Genomic DNA, 15758 nt, shown 5'->3' with positions numbered 1-15758 from the left:
GTCATGTGGTTGTATCTGCCTCTGTCATATGACTATCTTCCTATGTCATGTGGTTGTATCTGCCTCTGTCATATGACTATTATACTATGTCACGTGGTTGTATCTGCCTCTGTCATATGACTATCTTCCTATGTCATGTGGTTGTATCTGCCTCTGTCATATGACTATCTTCCTATGTCATGTGGTTGTATCTGCCTCTGTCATATGACTATCTTCCTATGTCATGTGGTTGTATCTGCCTCTGTCATATGACTATTTTACTATGTCATGTGGTTGTATCTGCCTCTGTCATATGACTATTTTACTATGTCATGTGGTTGTATCTGCCTCTGTCATATGACTATTATACTATGTCATGTGGTTGTATCTGCCTCTGTCATATGACTATTATACTATGTCATGTGGTTGTATCTGCCTCTGTCATATGACTATTTTACTATGTCATGTGGTTGTATCTGCCTCTGTCATATGACTATCTTCCTATGTCATGTGGTTGTATCTGCCTCTGTCATATGACTATCTTCCTATGTCATGTGGTTGTATCTGCCTCTGTCATATGACTATTTTACTATGTCATGTGGTTGTATCTGCCTCTGTCATATGACTATCTTCCTATGTCATGTGGTTGTATCTGCCTCTGTCATATGACTATCTTCCTATGTCATGTGGTTGTATCTGCCTCTGTCATATGACTATCTTCCTATGTCATGTGGTTGTATCTGCCTCTGTCATATGACTATCTTCCTATGTCATGTGGTTGTATCTGCCTCTGTCATATGACTATTTTACTATGTCATGTGGTTGTATCTGCCTCTGTCATATGACTATCTTCCTATGTCACGTGGTTGTATCTGCCTCTGTCATATGACTATTTTACTATGTCACGTGGTTGTATCTGCCTCTGTCATATGACAATTTTACTATGTCATGTGGTTGTATCTGCCTCTGTCATGTGGTTGTATCTGCCTCTGTCATATGACTATCTTCCTATGTCATGTGGTTGTATCTGCCTCTGTCATATGACTATCTTCCTATGTCATGTGGTTGTATCTGCCTCTGTCATATGACTATTTTACTATGTCATGTGGTTGTATCTGCCTCTGTCATATGACTATTTTACTATGTCACGTGGTTGTATCTGCCTCTGTCATGTGATTGTCACATGAATGTATCTTCCTATGTCACGTGATTATATCTTCCTATATCATATGGTAAGTACACACCTGCCCAGCTGCTTCTGCAGATCAAGCATGTACTGGTAGCATTGTGCAAAGTAAGTCGCTTGTGCCTCTGCAAATTCATGCAGACATCGCAGATGATTTACCTGAAAGAGAAGGGTTACAAACAAAATGGTTATAGGGTGTACAAAGGCTGAACTTGTTTAGTGAACCTACACCCATGTGCTTTACAAAGAACTTGCAAACCACTTCCAGTTTATGTAAAGAAAATAACAAACCGTTCCTGAATAAAGTTATTTATAATTCCTATATTTGCCAGACTCGTCCTCTGTCTAACAATACGGTAAGAATAATAAGCCAGCAGCAACTGCACTATGAATTGTGCACAAACAGGCACTTCTGGGTAGATTCATAATCCATTTAACTATCTGAAAAGGACATTCCAGTCAAATGTAAATGCACCTTGCTGAACATATTTACATGATACCTGTACTGGTAAAAGTTATCACTGTTTTAGTGTGAACATTTTTCTGTGCACGTGAAACATAGCTAGATATTCTCAGTGCACCAGCATTTTAAATACTGCAGCTGCTCAGAGCACCAGTGGGGCTTGTATTATGTCAGCAATGAACAAAGTGAGTCATTAGCGGATGATACAAAAACCTTAGTCTCTCTGAGCAAGTGCTGTGTATAAAATGCTGGTGCACGGTGCATACTTAAATACACTTTTGAAACAGCTATAGCTTTTATTAGAAGCATTTTTGCTAAAACATTTATATTACAGAAATGCTTCTATTCAAAACTGAAATGCATCCGTGTGAGATCTAACTTTGTCTGGAATGTCCCTTTAACCTTCTTCATGCTTTTAAACTTCTCTACAGGGTGTTATAATTTAAACTGTTTTCATTAAATATATATCATTTAATACATTCCAAAGCTCTTGTACAACCTTTAGCCAATAATTTTAATAAGAGACATGAATACTTGTGCAAGAAGCACACACATCCTGCTTATATAGAACTCAGTCCTCTGATAACATTTAGCATGTGCACACTCACTGACACAGGAGAGTGCCTGCTATATTATGTAATAACCTGCATTATTATATAGGCACGTGCACACAGCCCGCCCAGTGCACAACATGGCCCTAGATTATAAAGAAGTACAAATTTATCAATAAAAGACAGATTTTAAAGAAGCATTTTTGCAAACAGAGGAATATTTTTTAAAAAAAAACACTTTTGTCCCCTTTTAATTCTATAATGCTTTTGCTCTTAGAGATAAAACGTACATCACTGTGCTAAATAACGTTACGTTTTATATTACTCACATGGGTGCTGCTGATCCCTTCCAAAAGAAGCCTGGTCACTTCTGCTTGCCGATCAAACTCTGTCTGTGCCACTCGCAGCTCGTGCTCGGCCTATAACAGAAATAGACAATTGAGGAGACGTTTAGAACATGAATACTCACAACTCTTCATGCTGTTTGTAAATATTCACAAGGTGTGGACACTTCTCCATAAATAAGAAATAAAATATTGCTCTTTGTACCAACTATTATCATATTTGTATACCAAGCCTTTACCATGGCCTATCTAGAAGACCTATTGACCGTTCTAAAAACTACATTATCAATCTGCCACCAAATGGGAGACAGAAACTTTCTGGAGACAATTACCATATGATGACATAGTTTCAATCACTCATGCATTGATTACATATTAGCTCTGCTCCAGAGGATCTACGGTTCACCTATTATAAAGCAATGGATGTAAATTGTTATATTGTTGCGGATAAAATAGCATTTATTGCACATTTGTTTTTTCTTTAATCCATTCACTACATCGCTGCTTAATGCTTTTTTTTGCTAGTACACTGAAAATGTATGAACCCTTTGTATACATCCTACCAATCAATAGAATAGATGTCTTCTTCACAATCCTATATAATAAAAGGCCAAGTGTGTTTGTCCGAAGCTGTCATGCGCAGTAGAAACTGCGCGCGAGGACAAACACACCTGGCCTTCCGACTGACCTGGCATCAGAGTCAGAGTGTGGTGGAGTGGGCGTGGCCGGGCGCGGCGTGGGCGACTGCCGAGACATCGAGACAGAGCAGAAGATGGGGGATAAAGAGAGAGAGACACAGCACAAACGAGATGGGGGAGAGAGACAGCACAAAAGAGATGGGGGAGAGAGGCAGCACAAAAGAGAGGGGGGAGAGACCCAGCACAAAAGAGAGGGGGGAAAGAGGCAGCACAAAAGAGAGGGGGAGAGACAGCACAAAAGAGGGGGAGAGAGACAGCACAAAAGAGAGGGGGGAGAGACAGCACAAAAGAGGGGGAGAAACAGCACAAAAGAGAGGGGGAGAGAGACAGCACAAAAAAGGGGGAGAGAAACAGCACAAAAGAGAGGGGGGAGAGACAGCACAAAAGAGAGGGGGAGAAACAGCACAAAAGAGATGGGGGAGAGAGGCAGCACAAAAAAGGGGGAGAGAGACAGCACAAAAGAGATGGGGGAGAGACAGCACAAAAGAGGGGGAGAGAGCACAAAAGAGAGGGGGGAAAGAGGCAGCACAAAAGAGAGGGGGAGAGAGACAGCACAAAAGAGGGGGAGAGAGACAGCACAAAAGAGAGGGGGGAGAGACAGCACAAAAGAGGGGGAGAAACAGCACAAAAGAGATGGGGGAGAGAGGCAGCACAAAAAAGGGGGAGAGAAACAGCACAAAAGAGAGGGGGGAGAGACAGCACAAAAGAGAGGGGAGAGAAACAGCACAAAAGAGAGGGGGGAGAGACAGCACAAAAGAGAGGGGGAGAGAGGCAGCACAAAAGAGATGGGGGAGAGAGCACAAAAGAGAGGGGGAGAGAGCACAAAAGAGAGGGGGGAGAGAGCACAAAAAAGAGGAGAGAGACAGCACAAAAGAGATGGGGAAGAGAGCACAAAAGAGGGGGGCGAGAGACAGCACAAAAGAGATGGGGAGAGAGACAGCACAACAGAGAGGGGGAGAGAGACAGCACAAAAGAGAGGGGGAGAGAGACAGCACAAAAGAGATGGGGGAGAGAGACAGCACAAAAGAGATGGGGGAGAGAGACAGCACAAAAGAGATGGGGGAGAGAGACAGCACAAAAGAGATGGGGGAGAGAGACAGCACAAAAGAGATGGGGGAGAGAGACAGCACAAAAGAGAAGGGGAGAGAAACAGCACAAAAGAGAGGGGGAGAAACAGCACACAAGAGAGGGAGGAGAGAGACAGCACAAAAGAGGGGGAGAGAGACAGCACAAACGAGAGGGGGAGCGATAGTACAAAAGAGAGGGGGAGAGAGACAGCACAAAAGAGAGGGGGAGAGAGACAGCACAAACGAGAGGGGGAGAGAGACAGCACAAAAGAGAGGGGGAGAGAGCACAAAAGAGAGGGGGAGAGAGCACAAAAGAGAGGGGGAGAGAGCACAAAAGAGAGGGGGAGAGAGCACAAAAGAGAGGGGGGAGAGAGCACAAAAGAGAGGGGGGAGAGAGCACAAAAGAGAGGGGGGAGAGAGCACAAAAAAGAGGAGAGAGACAGCACAAAAGAGATGGGGAAGAGAGCACAAAAGAGATGAAGGAGAGAGCACAAAAGAGAGGGGGGCGAGAGACAGCACAAAAGAGAGGGGGAGCGATAGCACAAACGAGAGGGGGAGAGAGACGGCACAAAAGAGAGGGGGAGAGAGACGGCACAAACGAGAGGGGGAGAGAGACAGCACAAAAGAGAGGGGGAGAGAGCACAAAAGAGAGGGGGAGAGAGCACAAAAGAGAGGGGGAGAGAGCACAAAAGAGAGGGGGAGAGAGCACAAAAGAGAGGGGGGAGAGAGCACAAAAGAGAGGGGGGAGAGAGCACAAAAGAGGGGGGAGAGAGCACAAAAAAGAGGAGAGAGACAGCACAAAAGAGATGGGGAAGAGAGCACAAAAGAGATGAAGGAGAGAGCACAAAAGAGAGGGGGGCGAGAGACAGCACAAAAGAGATGGGGAGAGAGACAGCACAAACGAGAGGGGGAGAGAGACAGCACAAAAGAGAGGGGGAGAGAGACAGCACAAACGAGAGGGGAGAGAGACAGCACAAAAGAGGGGGGAGAGAGCACAAGAGAGGGGGGAGAGAGCACAAAAGAGAGGGGGGAGAGAGCACAAAAAAGAGGAGAGAGACAGCACAAAAGAGATGGGGAAGAGAGCACAAAAGAGATGAAGGAGAGAGCACAAAAGAGAGGGGGGCGAGAGACAGCACAAAAGAGATGGGGAGAGAGACAGCACAACAGAGAGGGGGAGAGAGACAGCACAAAAGAGATGGGGGAGAGAGACAGCACAAAAAAGAGGGGGAGAGAGCACACAAGAGAGGGGGAATAGAGAGAGAGCAAGGGGTGGGACCGCTGTACTTCAAAAAATGGCCCGTGTACACGGGCTTTAGGACTAGTTGTGTATAATTGACAATATTACAAATGTAAGCTTATCGCCCTCTGTCAACACATGACTGATATTGAGTCTAGAATTATATGTGCCAGGTCTACAGGATGCCGCTCTTTAAATGAATGGAATGCCGTATTGATCAGGACTTCCCCCGGGGGCACATTACATATACAGCTGTAGCCTTTATTACCGTGGGTGCAGCATGGTTTAATGGCTCCCAATCCCTTGCAAAAACACAATTTATGCTTACCTGCTAAATTTATTTCTCTTGTGGTGTATCCAGTCCACGGATCATCCATTACTTGTGGGATATTCTCCTTCCCAACAGGAAGTTGCAAGAGGACACCCACAGCAGAGCTGCTATATAGCTCCTCCCCTAACTGCCATATCCAGTCATTCGACCGAAACAAGCCGAGAAAGGAGAAACCATAGGGTGCAGTGGTGACTGTAGTTTAATCTAAAATTTTTACCTGCTTTAAAATGACAGGGCGGGCCGTGGACTGGATACACCACAAGAGAAATAAATTTATCAGGTAAGCATAAATTGTGTTTTCTCTTGTAAGGTGTATCCAGTCCACGGATCATCCATTACTTATGGGATACCAATACCAAAGCTAAAGTACACGGATGAAGGGAGGGACAAGGCAGGTACTTAAACGGAAGGTACCACTGCCTGTAAAACCCGTCTCCCAAAAATAGCCTCCGAAGAAGCAAAAGTATCAAATTTGTAGAATTTTGAAAAAGTATGAAGCGAAGACCAAGTCGCCACCTTGCAAATCTGTTCAACAGAAGCCTCATTTTTAAAGTCCCAAGTGGAAGCCACAGCTCTAGTAGAATGAGCTGTAATCCTTTCAGGAGGCTGCTGTCCAGCAGTCTCATAGGCTAAGCGGATTATGCTTCTTAGCCAAAAAGAAAGAGAGGTTGCCGAAGCCTTTTGACCTCTCCTCTGTCCAGAGTAAACAACAAACAAAGCAGATGTTTGACGAAAATCTTTAGTAGCTTGTAAGTAAAACTTTAAAGCACGAACCACGTCCAGATTATGTAAAAGACGTTCCTTCTTTGAAGAAGGATTAGGACACAATTATGGAACACCAATCTCTTGATTGATATTCTTAGTAGATACCACCTTAGGCATAAACCCAGGTAACTCGGAGACTCTACGAGCCGAGGAAATAGCCATCAAAAAATGAACTTTCCAAGATAAAAGTTTGATATCTATGGAATGAAGAGGTTCAAACGGAACCCCTTGAAGAACTTTAAGAACCAAATTTAAGCTCCATGGGGGAGCAACAGGTTTAAACACAGGCTTGATTCTAACCAACGCCTGAACGTCTGGAACATCCGCCAGACGCTTGTGCAAAAGAATAGACAGTGCAGAGATCTGTCCCTTCAAAGAACTAGCTGATAATCCTTTCTCCAAACCCTCTTGGAGAAAAGACAATATCCTGGGAATCCTAACCTTACTCCATGAGTAACTCTTGGATTCACACCAATAAAGATATTTACGCCATATCTTATGGTAAATTTTCCTGGTAACAGGCTTTCGTGCCTGTATTAAGGTATCAATGACAGACTCGGAGAAGCCACGCTTTGATAAAATCAAGCGTTCAATCTCCATGCAGTCAGTCTCAGAGAAATTAGATTTGGATGATTGAAAGGACCTTGAAGTAGAAGGTCTCGTCTCAAAGGCAGAGTCCAAGGTGGAAAGGATGACATGTCCACTAGGTCTGCATACCAGGTCCTGCGTGGCCACGCAGGCGCTATCAAAATCACCGATGCTCTCTCCTACTTGATTTTGGCAATCAGTCGAGGGAGCAGAGGAAATGGTGGAAACACGTAAGCCAGGTTGAAAGACCAAGGCGCTGCTAGAGCATCTATCAGCGTCGCTTCCGGGTCCCTGGATCCGTAATAAGGAAGCTTGGCGTTCTGGCGAGACGCCATGAGATCCAGTTCTGGTTTGCCCCAACGATGAATCAATTGAGCTAACGCCTCCGGATGGAGTTCCCACTCCCCCGGATGAAAAGTCTGACGACTTAGAAAATCCGCCTCCCAGTTCTCTACACCTGGGATATGGATCGCTGATAGGTGGCAAGAGTGTTTCTCTGCCCAGCGAATTATTTTGGAGACTTCTAACATCGCTAAGGAACTCCTTGTTCCCCCTTGATGGTTGATGTAAGCCACAGTCGTGATGTTGTCTGACTGAAATCTGATGAACCTCAGGGTTGTTAACTGAGGCCAAGCCTGAAGAGCATTGAATATTGCCCTCAATTCCAGAATATTTATTGGGAGGAGTTTCTCCTGCTGAGTCCACGATCCCTGAGCCTTCAGGGAGTTCCAGACTGCACCCCAACCTAGAAGGCTGGCATCTGTCGTTACAATTGTCCAATCTGGCCTGCGAAAGGTCATACCTTTGGACAGATGGACCCGAGATAGCCACCAGAGAAGAGAATCTCTGGTCTCTTGATCCAGATTTAGTAGAGGGGACAAATCTGTGTAATCCCCATTCCACTGACTGAGCATGCATAGTTGCAGCGGTCTGAGATGTAGGCGCACAAACAGAACTATATCCATTGCCGCTACCATTAAGCCGATTACCTCCATGCACTGAGCCACCGAAGGGCGCGGAATAGAATGGAGAACACGGCAAGAATTTAGAAGTTTTGATAACCTGGACTCCGTCAGGTAAATTTTCATTTCTACAGAATCTCTCCCTAGGAAGGAGACTCTTGTGAGTGGGGACAGAGAACTCTTTTCCTCGTTCACTTTCCACCCATGCAACCTCAGAGATGCCAGAACTATGTCTGTATGGGACTTGGCAATTTGGAAGTTTGACGCCTGTATCAGGATGTCGTCTAGATAAGGGGCCACTGCTATGCCCCGCGGCCTTAGGACCACCAGAAGCGACCCCAGAACCTTTGTAAAAATTCTTGGGGCTGTAGCTAACCCGAAGGGAAGAGCCACAAACTGGTAATGGCTGTCCAGAAAGGCAAACCTTAGGAACCGATGATGATCTTTGTGTATCGGAATGTGAAGGTAAGCATCCTTTAGATCCACCGTAGTCATATATTGACCCTCCTGGATCATAGGTAGGATGGTCCGAATAGTTTCCATTTTGAATGATGGAACTCTGAGGAATTTGTTTAAGATCTTTAGATCCAAGATTGGTCTGAAGGTTCCCTCTTTTTTGGGAACCACAAACAGATTTGAGTAAAATCCTCCTTTGGAACTGGATGGATCACTCCCATAACTAGGAGGTCTTGCACACAGTGTAAGAATGCCTCTTTCTTTATCTGGTTGACAGATAATCGTGAAAGGTGAAATCTCCCTTGTGGAGGAGAAGCCTTGAAGTCCAGAAGACACCCCTGAGATATAATCTCCAACGCCCAGGGATCCTGAACATCTCTTGCCCACGCCTGGGCGAAGAGAGAAAGTCTGCCCCCTACTAGATCCGTTACCGGATAGGGGGCCATTCCTTCATGCTGTCTTAGAGGCAGCAGCAGGCTTTTTGGCCTGCTTGCCTTTGTTCCAGGACTGGTTAGGTTTTAGCAAAAGTTCCCTCTTGTTTTGTAGCAGAGGAAGTTGATGCTGCACTTGCCTTGAAGTTTCGAAAGGCGCGAAAATTAGACTGTTTGGCCCTTGATTTGGACCTGTCCTGAGGAAGGGCATGACCTTTACCTCCAGTAATGTCAGCAATAATTTCCTTCAAACCAGGCCCGAATAGGGTCTGCCCCTTGAAGGGAATGTTAAGTAGTTTAGACTTTGAAGTCACGTCAGCTGACCAAGATTTGAGCCATAGCGCCCTACGCGCCTGGATGGCAAATCCAGAATTCTTAGCCGTTAGTTTAGTCAAATGAACAATGGCATCAGAAACAAAAGAATTAGCTAGCTTACGTGCTCTAAGCTTGTTAAGTATGTCCTCCAATGGAGTCGTTGTCTGTAAAGCCTCTTCCAGAGACTCAAACCAGAACGCCGCAGTGACAGGAGCAATGCATGCAAGGGGCTGCAGGATAAAACCTTGTTGAATAAACATTTTCTTAAGGTAACCCTCTAATTTTTTATCCATAGGATCTGAAAAAGCACAACTGTCCTCGACAGGGATAGTAGTACGCTTTGCTAAAGTAGAAACTGCTCCCTCCACCTTAGGGACCGTTTGCCATAAGTCCCGTGTGGTGGCGTCTATGGGAAACATTTTTCTAAAAATAGGAGGGGGGGAAAACGGCACACCGGGTCTATCCCACTCTTTATTAATAATTTCTGTAAACCTTTTAGGTATTGGAAAAACCTCAGTACACACCGGCACTGCAAAGTATTTATCCAGTCTACACAATTTCTCTGGCACTGCAATTGTGTCACAGTCATTCAGAGCACTAAAACCTCCCTAAGCAACACAGAGGTTCTCAAGCTTAAATTTAAAAGTAGAAATATCAGAATCAGGTTTCCCCGAGTCAGAGATATCACCCACAGACTGAAGCTCTCCTTCCTCAGCTTCTGCATATTGTGAGGCAGTATCAGACATGGCTCTTAAAGCGTCTGTATGCTCTGTATTACGCCTAACACCAGAGCTATCACGCTTTCCTCTAAATTCAGGTAGTCTGGCTAATACCGCTAACAGTGTATTATCCATGACTGCCGCCATGTCTTGTAAAGTAATCGCTATGGGCGTCCTTGATGTACTTGGCGCCATTTGAGCGTGGGTCCCTTGAGCGGGAGTCAAAGGGTCTGACACGTGGGGAGAGTTAGTCGGCATAACTTCCCCCTCGTCAGAATCCTCTGGTGATAAATTTTTTAAAGACAAAAGCTGATCTTTATTGTTTAAAGTGAAATCAATACATTTAGTACACATTCTCATATGGGGTTCCACCATGGCTTTTAAGTTTCCTCTATGTCAGACATGTTTGTACAGACTAGCAATGAGACTAGCAAGCTTGGAAAACACTTTAAATCAAGTTAACAAGCAAATATAAATACGGTACTGTGCCTTTAAGAGAAACAAATTTTGTCAAAATTTGAAAAACAGTGAAAAAAGGCAGTAAATCAAACGAAATTTTTACAGTGTATGTAATAGGTTAGCAGAGCATTGCACCCACTTGCAAATGCATGATTAACCCCTTAATGCAAAAAACAGATCAAAAAAACGAAATAAACGTTTTTTAAACAGTCACAACTGCCACAGCTCAGCTGTGGCCCTACCTTCCTCAATAAACGACTTTTGAAAAATTTAGAGCCCTTCAGAGATGTCCTATAGCATGCAGGGGACTGCTGAGGGAAGCTGAATGTCTCTGTCTGTAATTTTAACTGCGCAAAAAAGCGCTAAAATAGGCCCCTCCCACTCATACTACAACAGTGGAAAGCCTCAGGAAACTGTTTCTAGGCAAAAATCAAGCCAGCCATGTGGAAAAAACTAGGCCCCAATAAGTTTTATCACCAAAGCATATATAAAAACGATTAAACATGCCAGCAAACGTTTTATATTGCCATATTATCAGAGTATATATCTCTGGTAGTAAGCCTGATACAAGTCGCTATTAAATCACTGTTTTTAGGCTTAACTTACATTAATCAGGTACCAGCAGCATTTTCTAGTCCCTAGAAAAACTTAAAACTGCACATACCTCAATAGCAGGATAACCTGCACGCCATTCTCCCTCTGAAGTTACCTCACTCCTCAGACATACGTGAGAACAGCAGTGTATCTTAGTTACAAGCTGCTAAGATCATAGAAAACGTAGGCAGATTCTTCTTCTAAATACTGCCTGAGATAAAATAGTACAACTCCGGTACTATTTGAAAATAACAAACTTTTGATTGAAGAAAAAACTAACTATATTTTACCACTCTCCTCTTACTACCTCCATCTTTGTTGAGAGTCGCAAGAGAATGACTGGGTATGGCAGTTAGGGGAGGAGCTATATAGCAGCTCTGCTGTGGGTGTCCTCTTGCAACTTCCTGTTGGGAAGGAGAATATCCCACAAGTAATGGATGATCCGTGGACTGGATACACCTTACAAGAGAAATGGACATTTGTGTGAGTACATCATTTTGTTTTTAATCATCAGGGAACATGAACTTGTATCTGCATGAAGGGGCAGTTCTGTTAGTACACCCTCCTGTGCTGACAAAGACATTATATGACATCGGAGGCAGTGCTGTAAGTCATACAGCAGTATGCAGGGAGGGCACACGTGCACAGATCAGCCCCAGCACAGGAGTAAACTGTAGTGGAGTTGCCTAGATCTGTAAGATTTATCTGATATCCGTCTCATGACTCTACCCAGCACCACTAATTCACAAGGTCTACTGAATATGTATAGTAATGAAGAATTCTCCGGATTTGCAAATGCTATGATGGTCTGAGAGCAGACATGTGACAAGCTGATGACCATTCTGTAGTACAATATGTTTAGAGGTTTCTGGTAAAGTGGAAAAAGCATCTGTATGTCTAGTCTACAAATGAAAATTCCTATTTAAACGGAATATCCAGCAGTTTAGTGTATATACTGTGCAGTCTGATCTGGGTAAAAGTAGCGTATAGTTATTGCAGGTTAGATTCCAGGACATATCCCAATAAAAAAAAATGTCAAATGTGTAGCCCTCCTGCATTCATAAAATACAAGACCTATAAAATTATTATACAGACAAAGAGACTGTGATCCGTCCGAGTATTGTCTTCATACCCTATGGATATGACAACCCCGGCCTGCAGGCCTTTAACCACACTTGGTTTTTATAGCACCGAGTTATTGTTCTCAATGTAACACTTAAATGTCTTAGCAGGATAACATAAGGACCCTTCTTATATTATGCATTTGCTCTCTAGAGTTCCATGAGGCCTATTTAGTTTTTGTTAGGGCACAAAGATATCAGTCACTGCAACTGTTTGGCTATCTGCATTTAAAGGTCCAGTAGAACTGCATAATCAACAAGTGCATAATAAAAAGACAATGCCGTAGCAACAGTCTCAATTGTAAAATAAGCAATAAATTATTTTCTGACAGATTTCAAAATTTACTTCAATTTGTACAATGTGACAGCCATCAGCCAATCACAGACTCATACACACTGTGACACCTAGCATATGCTCTGTAGGAGCTGGTGCCTCAGTAAGTGTGCATATTACTATCCTGTGACAGCCATCAACCAATCAGACTCATATGTATACACTGATCTATTGCACATGCTCAGTAGTAACTGGTGCCTCACTAAGTGTGCATACAACTATCATGTGACAGCCATCAGCCAATCAGACTCATATGTATACACTGATCTATTGCACATGCTCAGTAGTAACTGGTGCCTCAGTAAGTGTGCATATAACTATCATGTGACAGCCATCATCCAATTACAGACTCATATACGTAAAGGGGACTTCCTGTGTTATTTTAACTAGCTCTCTACTTTGTTGCCAATTATATTTAGAAAAGAAAAAAAATCAGTATTTGACACTTGCTTTATTTATTTACGCTACCGCATTCCTGGTGTTCAGCCAAGGCGGTAGTTAGGATTATCAGTTAATACTTTATTATAGAACCTATTTAGAATTGAATCATAAGGATAACAACAGCACCGAGATTTAACACTCTCTATACTATAATTACGAGTGTATCTTTATTCTGGTCTAAGTGTTCTTAATACATTGGGGTATTACTGTTGGTAGCACACAGTGTATACTACAATATACTTTACTTTTAATCCTAAAGTCCAGTGTTGAATTAAAAACGCCAGTACACTTAGCATTTGATACTCTGTAGATGCTCTAACTCACGCCGCCATTCCATATACAAAAGTGAATAACACCTTCCTGGTTCTATTTAATTTACTTGCCACAGTTTATACTGTTCACATCAATAGGTGCCTTTACATACCGACTTTATTCATGCAACTAGGAGTGTAGTGTTTTAAATCCATTTTAGGGCAGCAAACTCCAATTTTTATTGCGGTCTATTTTAAAAGCAGAACTAATAAGTTACATTTTATGTGTTTACATATATTTACTTGAATTTCAGGTTTTTGTGCCAAGAGGCATTCCTTTTTACCTATTCTTATGGGTTATCTTTTTGAATACTATACACTAACCTGATTTATGCAAGGTCTACAGTTAGAAAAACAAACAAATATATTTACTATTAAAAAATCTCTTTGCTCTTATACGTATACACTAATCTCTTGCACATGCTCAGGAGTAGCTAGTGCCTCAGTAAGTGTGCATATAACTATCATGTGACAGCCATCAGCTAATCACACACTCATATACACAGATATCTTGCACATGCTCAGTAGGAGATGGTGCCTCAATAAGTGTTTATATAACTATCATCTGACAACCATCAGCCATTAAAAATTGTATACACATATATTGTGAAATCTTGATCATGCTCAGGAACTAATACCTCAAGGTGCATATAAAAAGACAGAGCACAATTTGATAACAGAATTTATGTTTACCTGATAAATTACTTTCTCCAACGGTGTGTCCGGTCCACGGCGTCATCCTTACTTGTGGGATATTCTCTTCCCCAACAGGAAATGGCAAAGAGCCCAGCAAAGCTGGTCACATGATCCCTCCTAGGCTCCGCCTACCCCAGTCATTCGACCGACGTTAAGGAGGAATATTTGCATAGGAGAAACCATATGGTACCGTGGTGACTGTAGTTAAAGAAAATAAATTATCAGACCTGATTAAAAAAACCAGGGCGGGCCGTGGACCGGACACACTGTTGGAGAAAGTAATTTATCAGGTAAACATAAATTCTGTTTTCTCCAACATAGGTGTGTCCGGTCCACGGCGTCATCCTTACTTGTGGGAACCAATACCAAAGCTTTAGGACACGGATGAAGGGAGGGAGCAAATCAGGTCACCTAAATGGAAGGCACCACGGCTTGCAAAACCTTTCTCCCAAAAATAGCCTCAGAAGAAGCAAAAGTATCAAACTTGTAAAATTTGGTAAAAGTGTGCAGTGAAGACCAAGTCGCTGCCCTACATATCTGATCAACAGAAGCCTCGTTCTTGAAGGCCCATGTGGAAGCCACAGCCCTAGTGGAATGAGCTGTGATTCTTTCGGGAGGCTGCCGTCCGGCAGTCTCGTAAGCCAATCTGATGATGCTTTTAATCCAAAAAGAGAGAGAGGTAGAAGTTGCTTTTTGACCTCTCCTTTTACCGGAATAAACAACAAACAAGGAAGATGTTTGTCTAAAATCCTTTGTAGCATCTAAATAGAATTTTAGAGCGCGAACAACATCCAAATTGTGCAACAAACGTTCCTTCTTTGAAACTGGTTTCGGACACAGAGAAGGTACGATAATCTCCTGGTTAATGTTTTTGTTAGAAACAACTTTTGGAAGAAAACCAGGTTTAGTACGTAAAACCACCTTATCTGCATGGAACACCAGATAAGGAGGAGAACACTGCAGAGCAGATAATTCTGAAACTCTTCTAGCAGAAGAAATTGCAACTAAACAAAACTTTCCAAGATAATAACTTAATATCAACGGAATGCAAGGGTTCAAACGGAACCCCCTGAAGAACTGAAAGAACTAAATTGAGACTCCAAGGAGGAGTCAAAGGTTTGTAAACAGGCTTAATTCTAACCAGAGCCTGAACAAAGGCTTGAACATCTGGCACAGCGGCCAGCTTTTTGTGAAGTAACACCGACAAGGCAGAAATCTGTCCCTTCAGGGAACTTGCAGATAATCCTTTTTCCGATCCTTCTTGAAGGAAGGATAGAATCCTGGAATCTTAACCTTGTCCCAAGGGAATCCTTTAGATTCACACCAACAGATATATTTTTTCCAAATTTTGTGGTAAATCTTTCTAGTTACAGGCTTTCTGGCCTGAACAAGAGTATCGATAACAGAATCTGAGAACCCTCGCTTCGATAAGATCAAGCGTTCAATCTCCAAGCAGTCAGCTGGAGTGAAACCAGATTCGGATGTTCGAACGGACCCTGAACAAGAAGGTCTCGTCTCAAAGGTAGCTTCCAAGGTGGAGCCGATGACATATTCACCAGATCTGCATACCAAGTCCTGCGTGGCCACGCAGGAGCTATCAAGATCACCGACGCCCTCTCCTGATTGATCCTGGCTACCAGCCTGGGGATGAGAGGAAACGGCGGGAACACATAAGCTAGTTTGAAGGTCCAAGGTGCTACTAGTGCATCC

The 15758-nt window shown here is 43.2% G+C and overlaps 1 protein-coding gene across 1 annotated transcript in view; it reads right to left on the bottom strand.

Moving 5' to 3' along the window:
- SH3GLB2 (SH3 domain containing GRB2 like, endophilin B2) overlaps nucleotides 1-15758 on the bottom strand; it is a 121409-nt gene that overhangs the window by 10827 nt on the left and 94824 nt on the right. The window contains 2 exon segments of the mRNA XM_053696186.1: nucleotides 1224-1324; nucleotides 2509-2598. Of these exon segments, the coding sequence (XP_053552161.1) occupies nucleotides 1224-1324; nucleotides 2509-2598 (191 nt within the window).

Source organism: Bombina bombina, chromosome 12, assembly GCF_027579735.1.
Source record: "Bombina bombina isolate aBomBom1 chromosome 12, aBomBom1.pri, whole genome shotgun sequence".
NCBI classification, from domain to species: domain Eukaryota; kingdom Metazoa; phylum Chordata; class Amphibia; order Anura; family Bombinatoridae; genus Bombina; species Bombina bombina.
The sequence above is the reverse complement of the archived record's forward strand: the minus strand, read 5'-3'. Positions and strand labels throughout refer to the sequence as shown.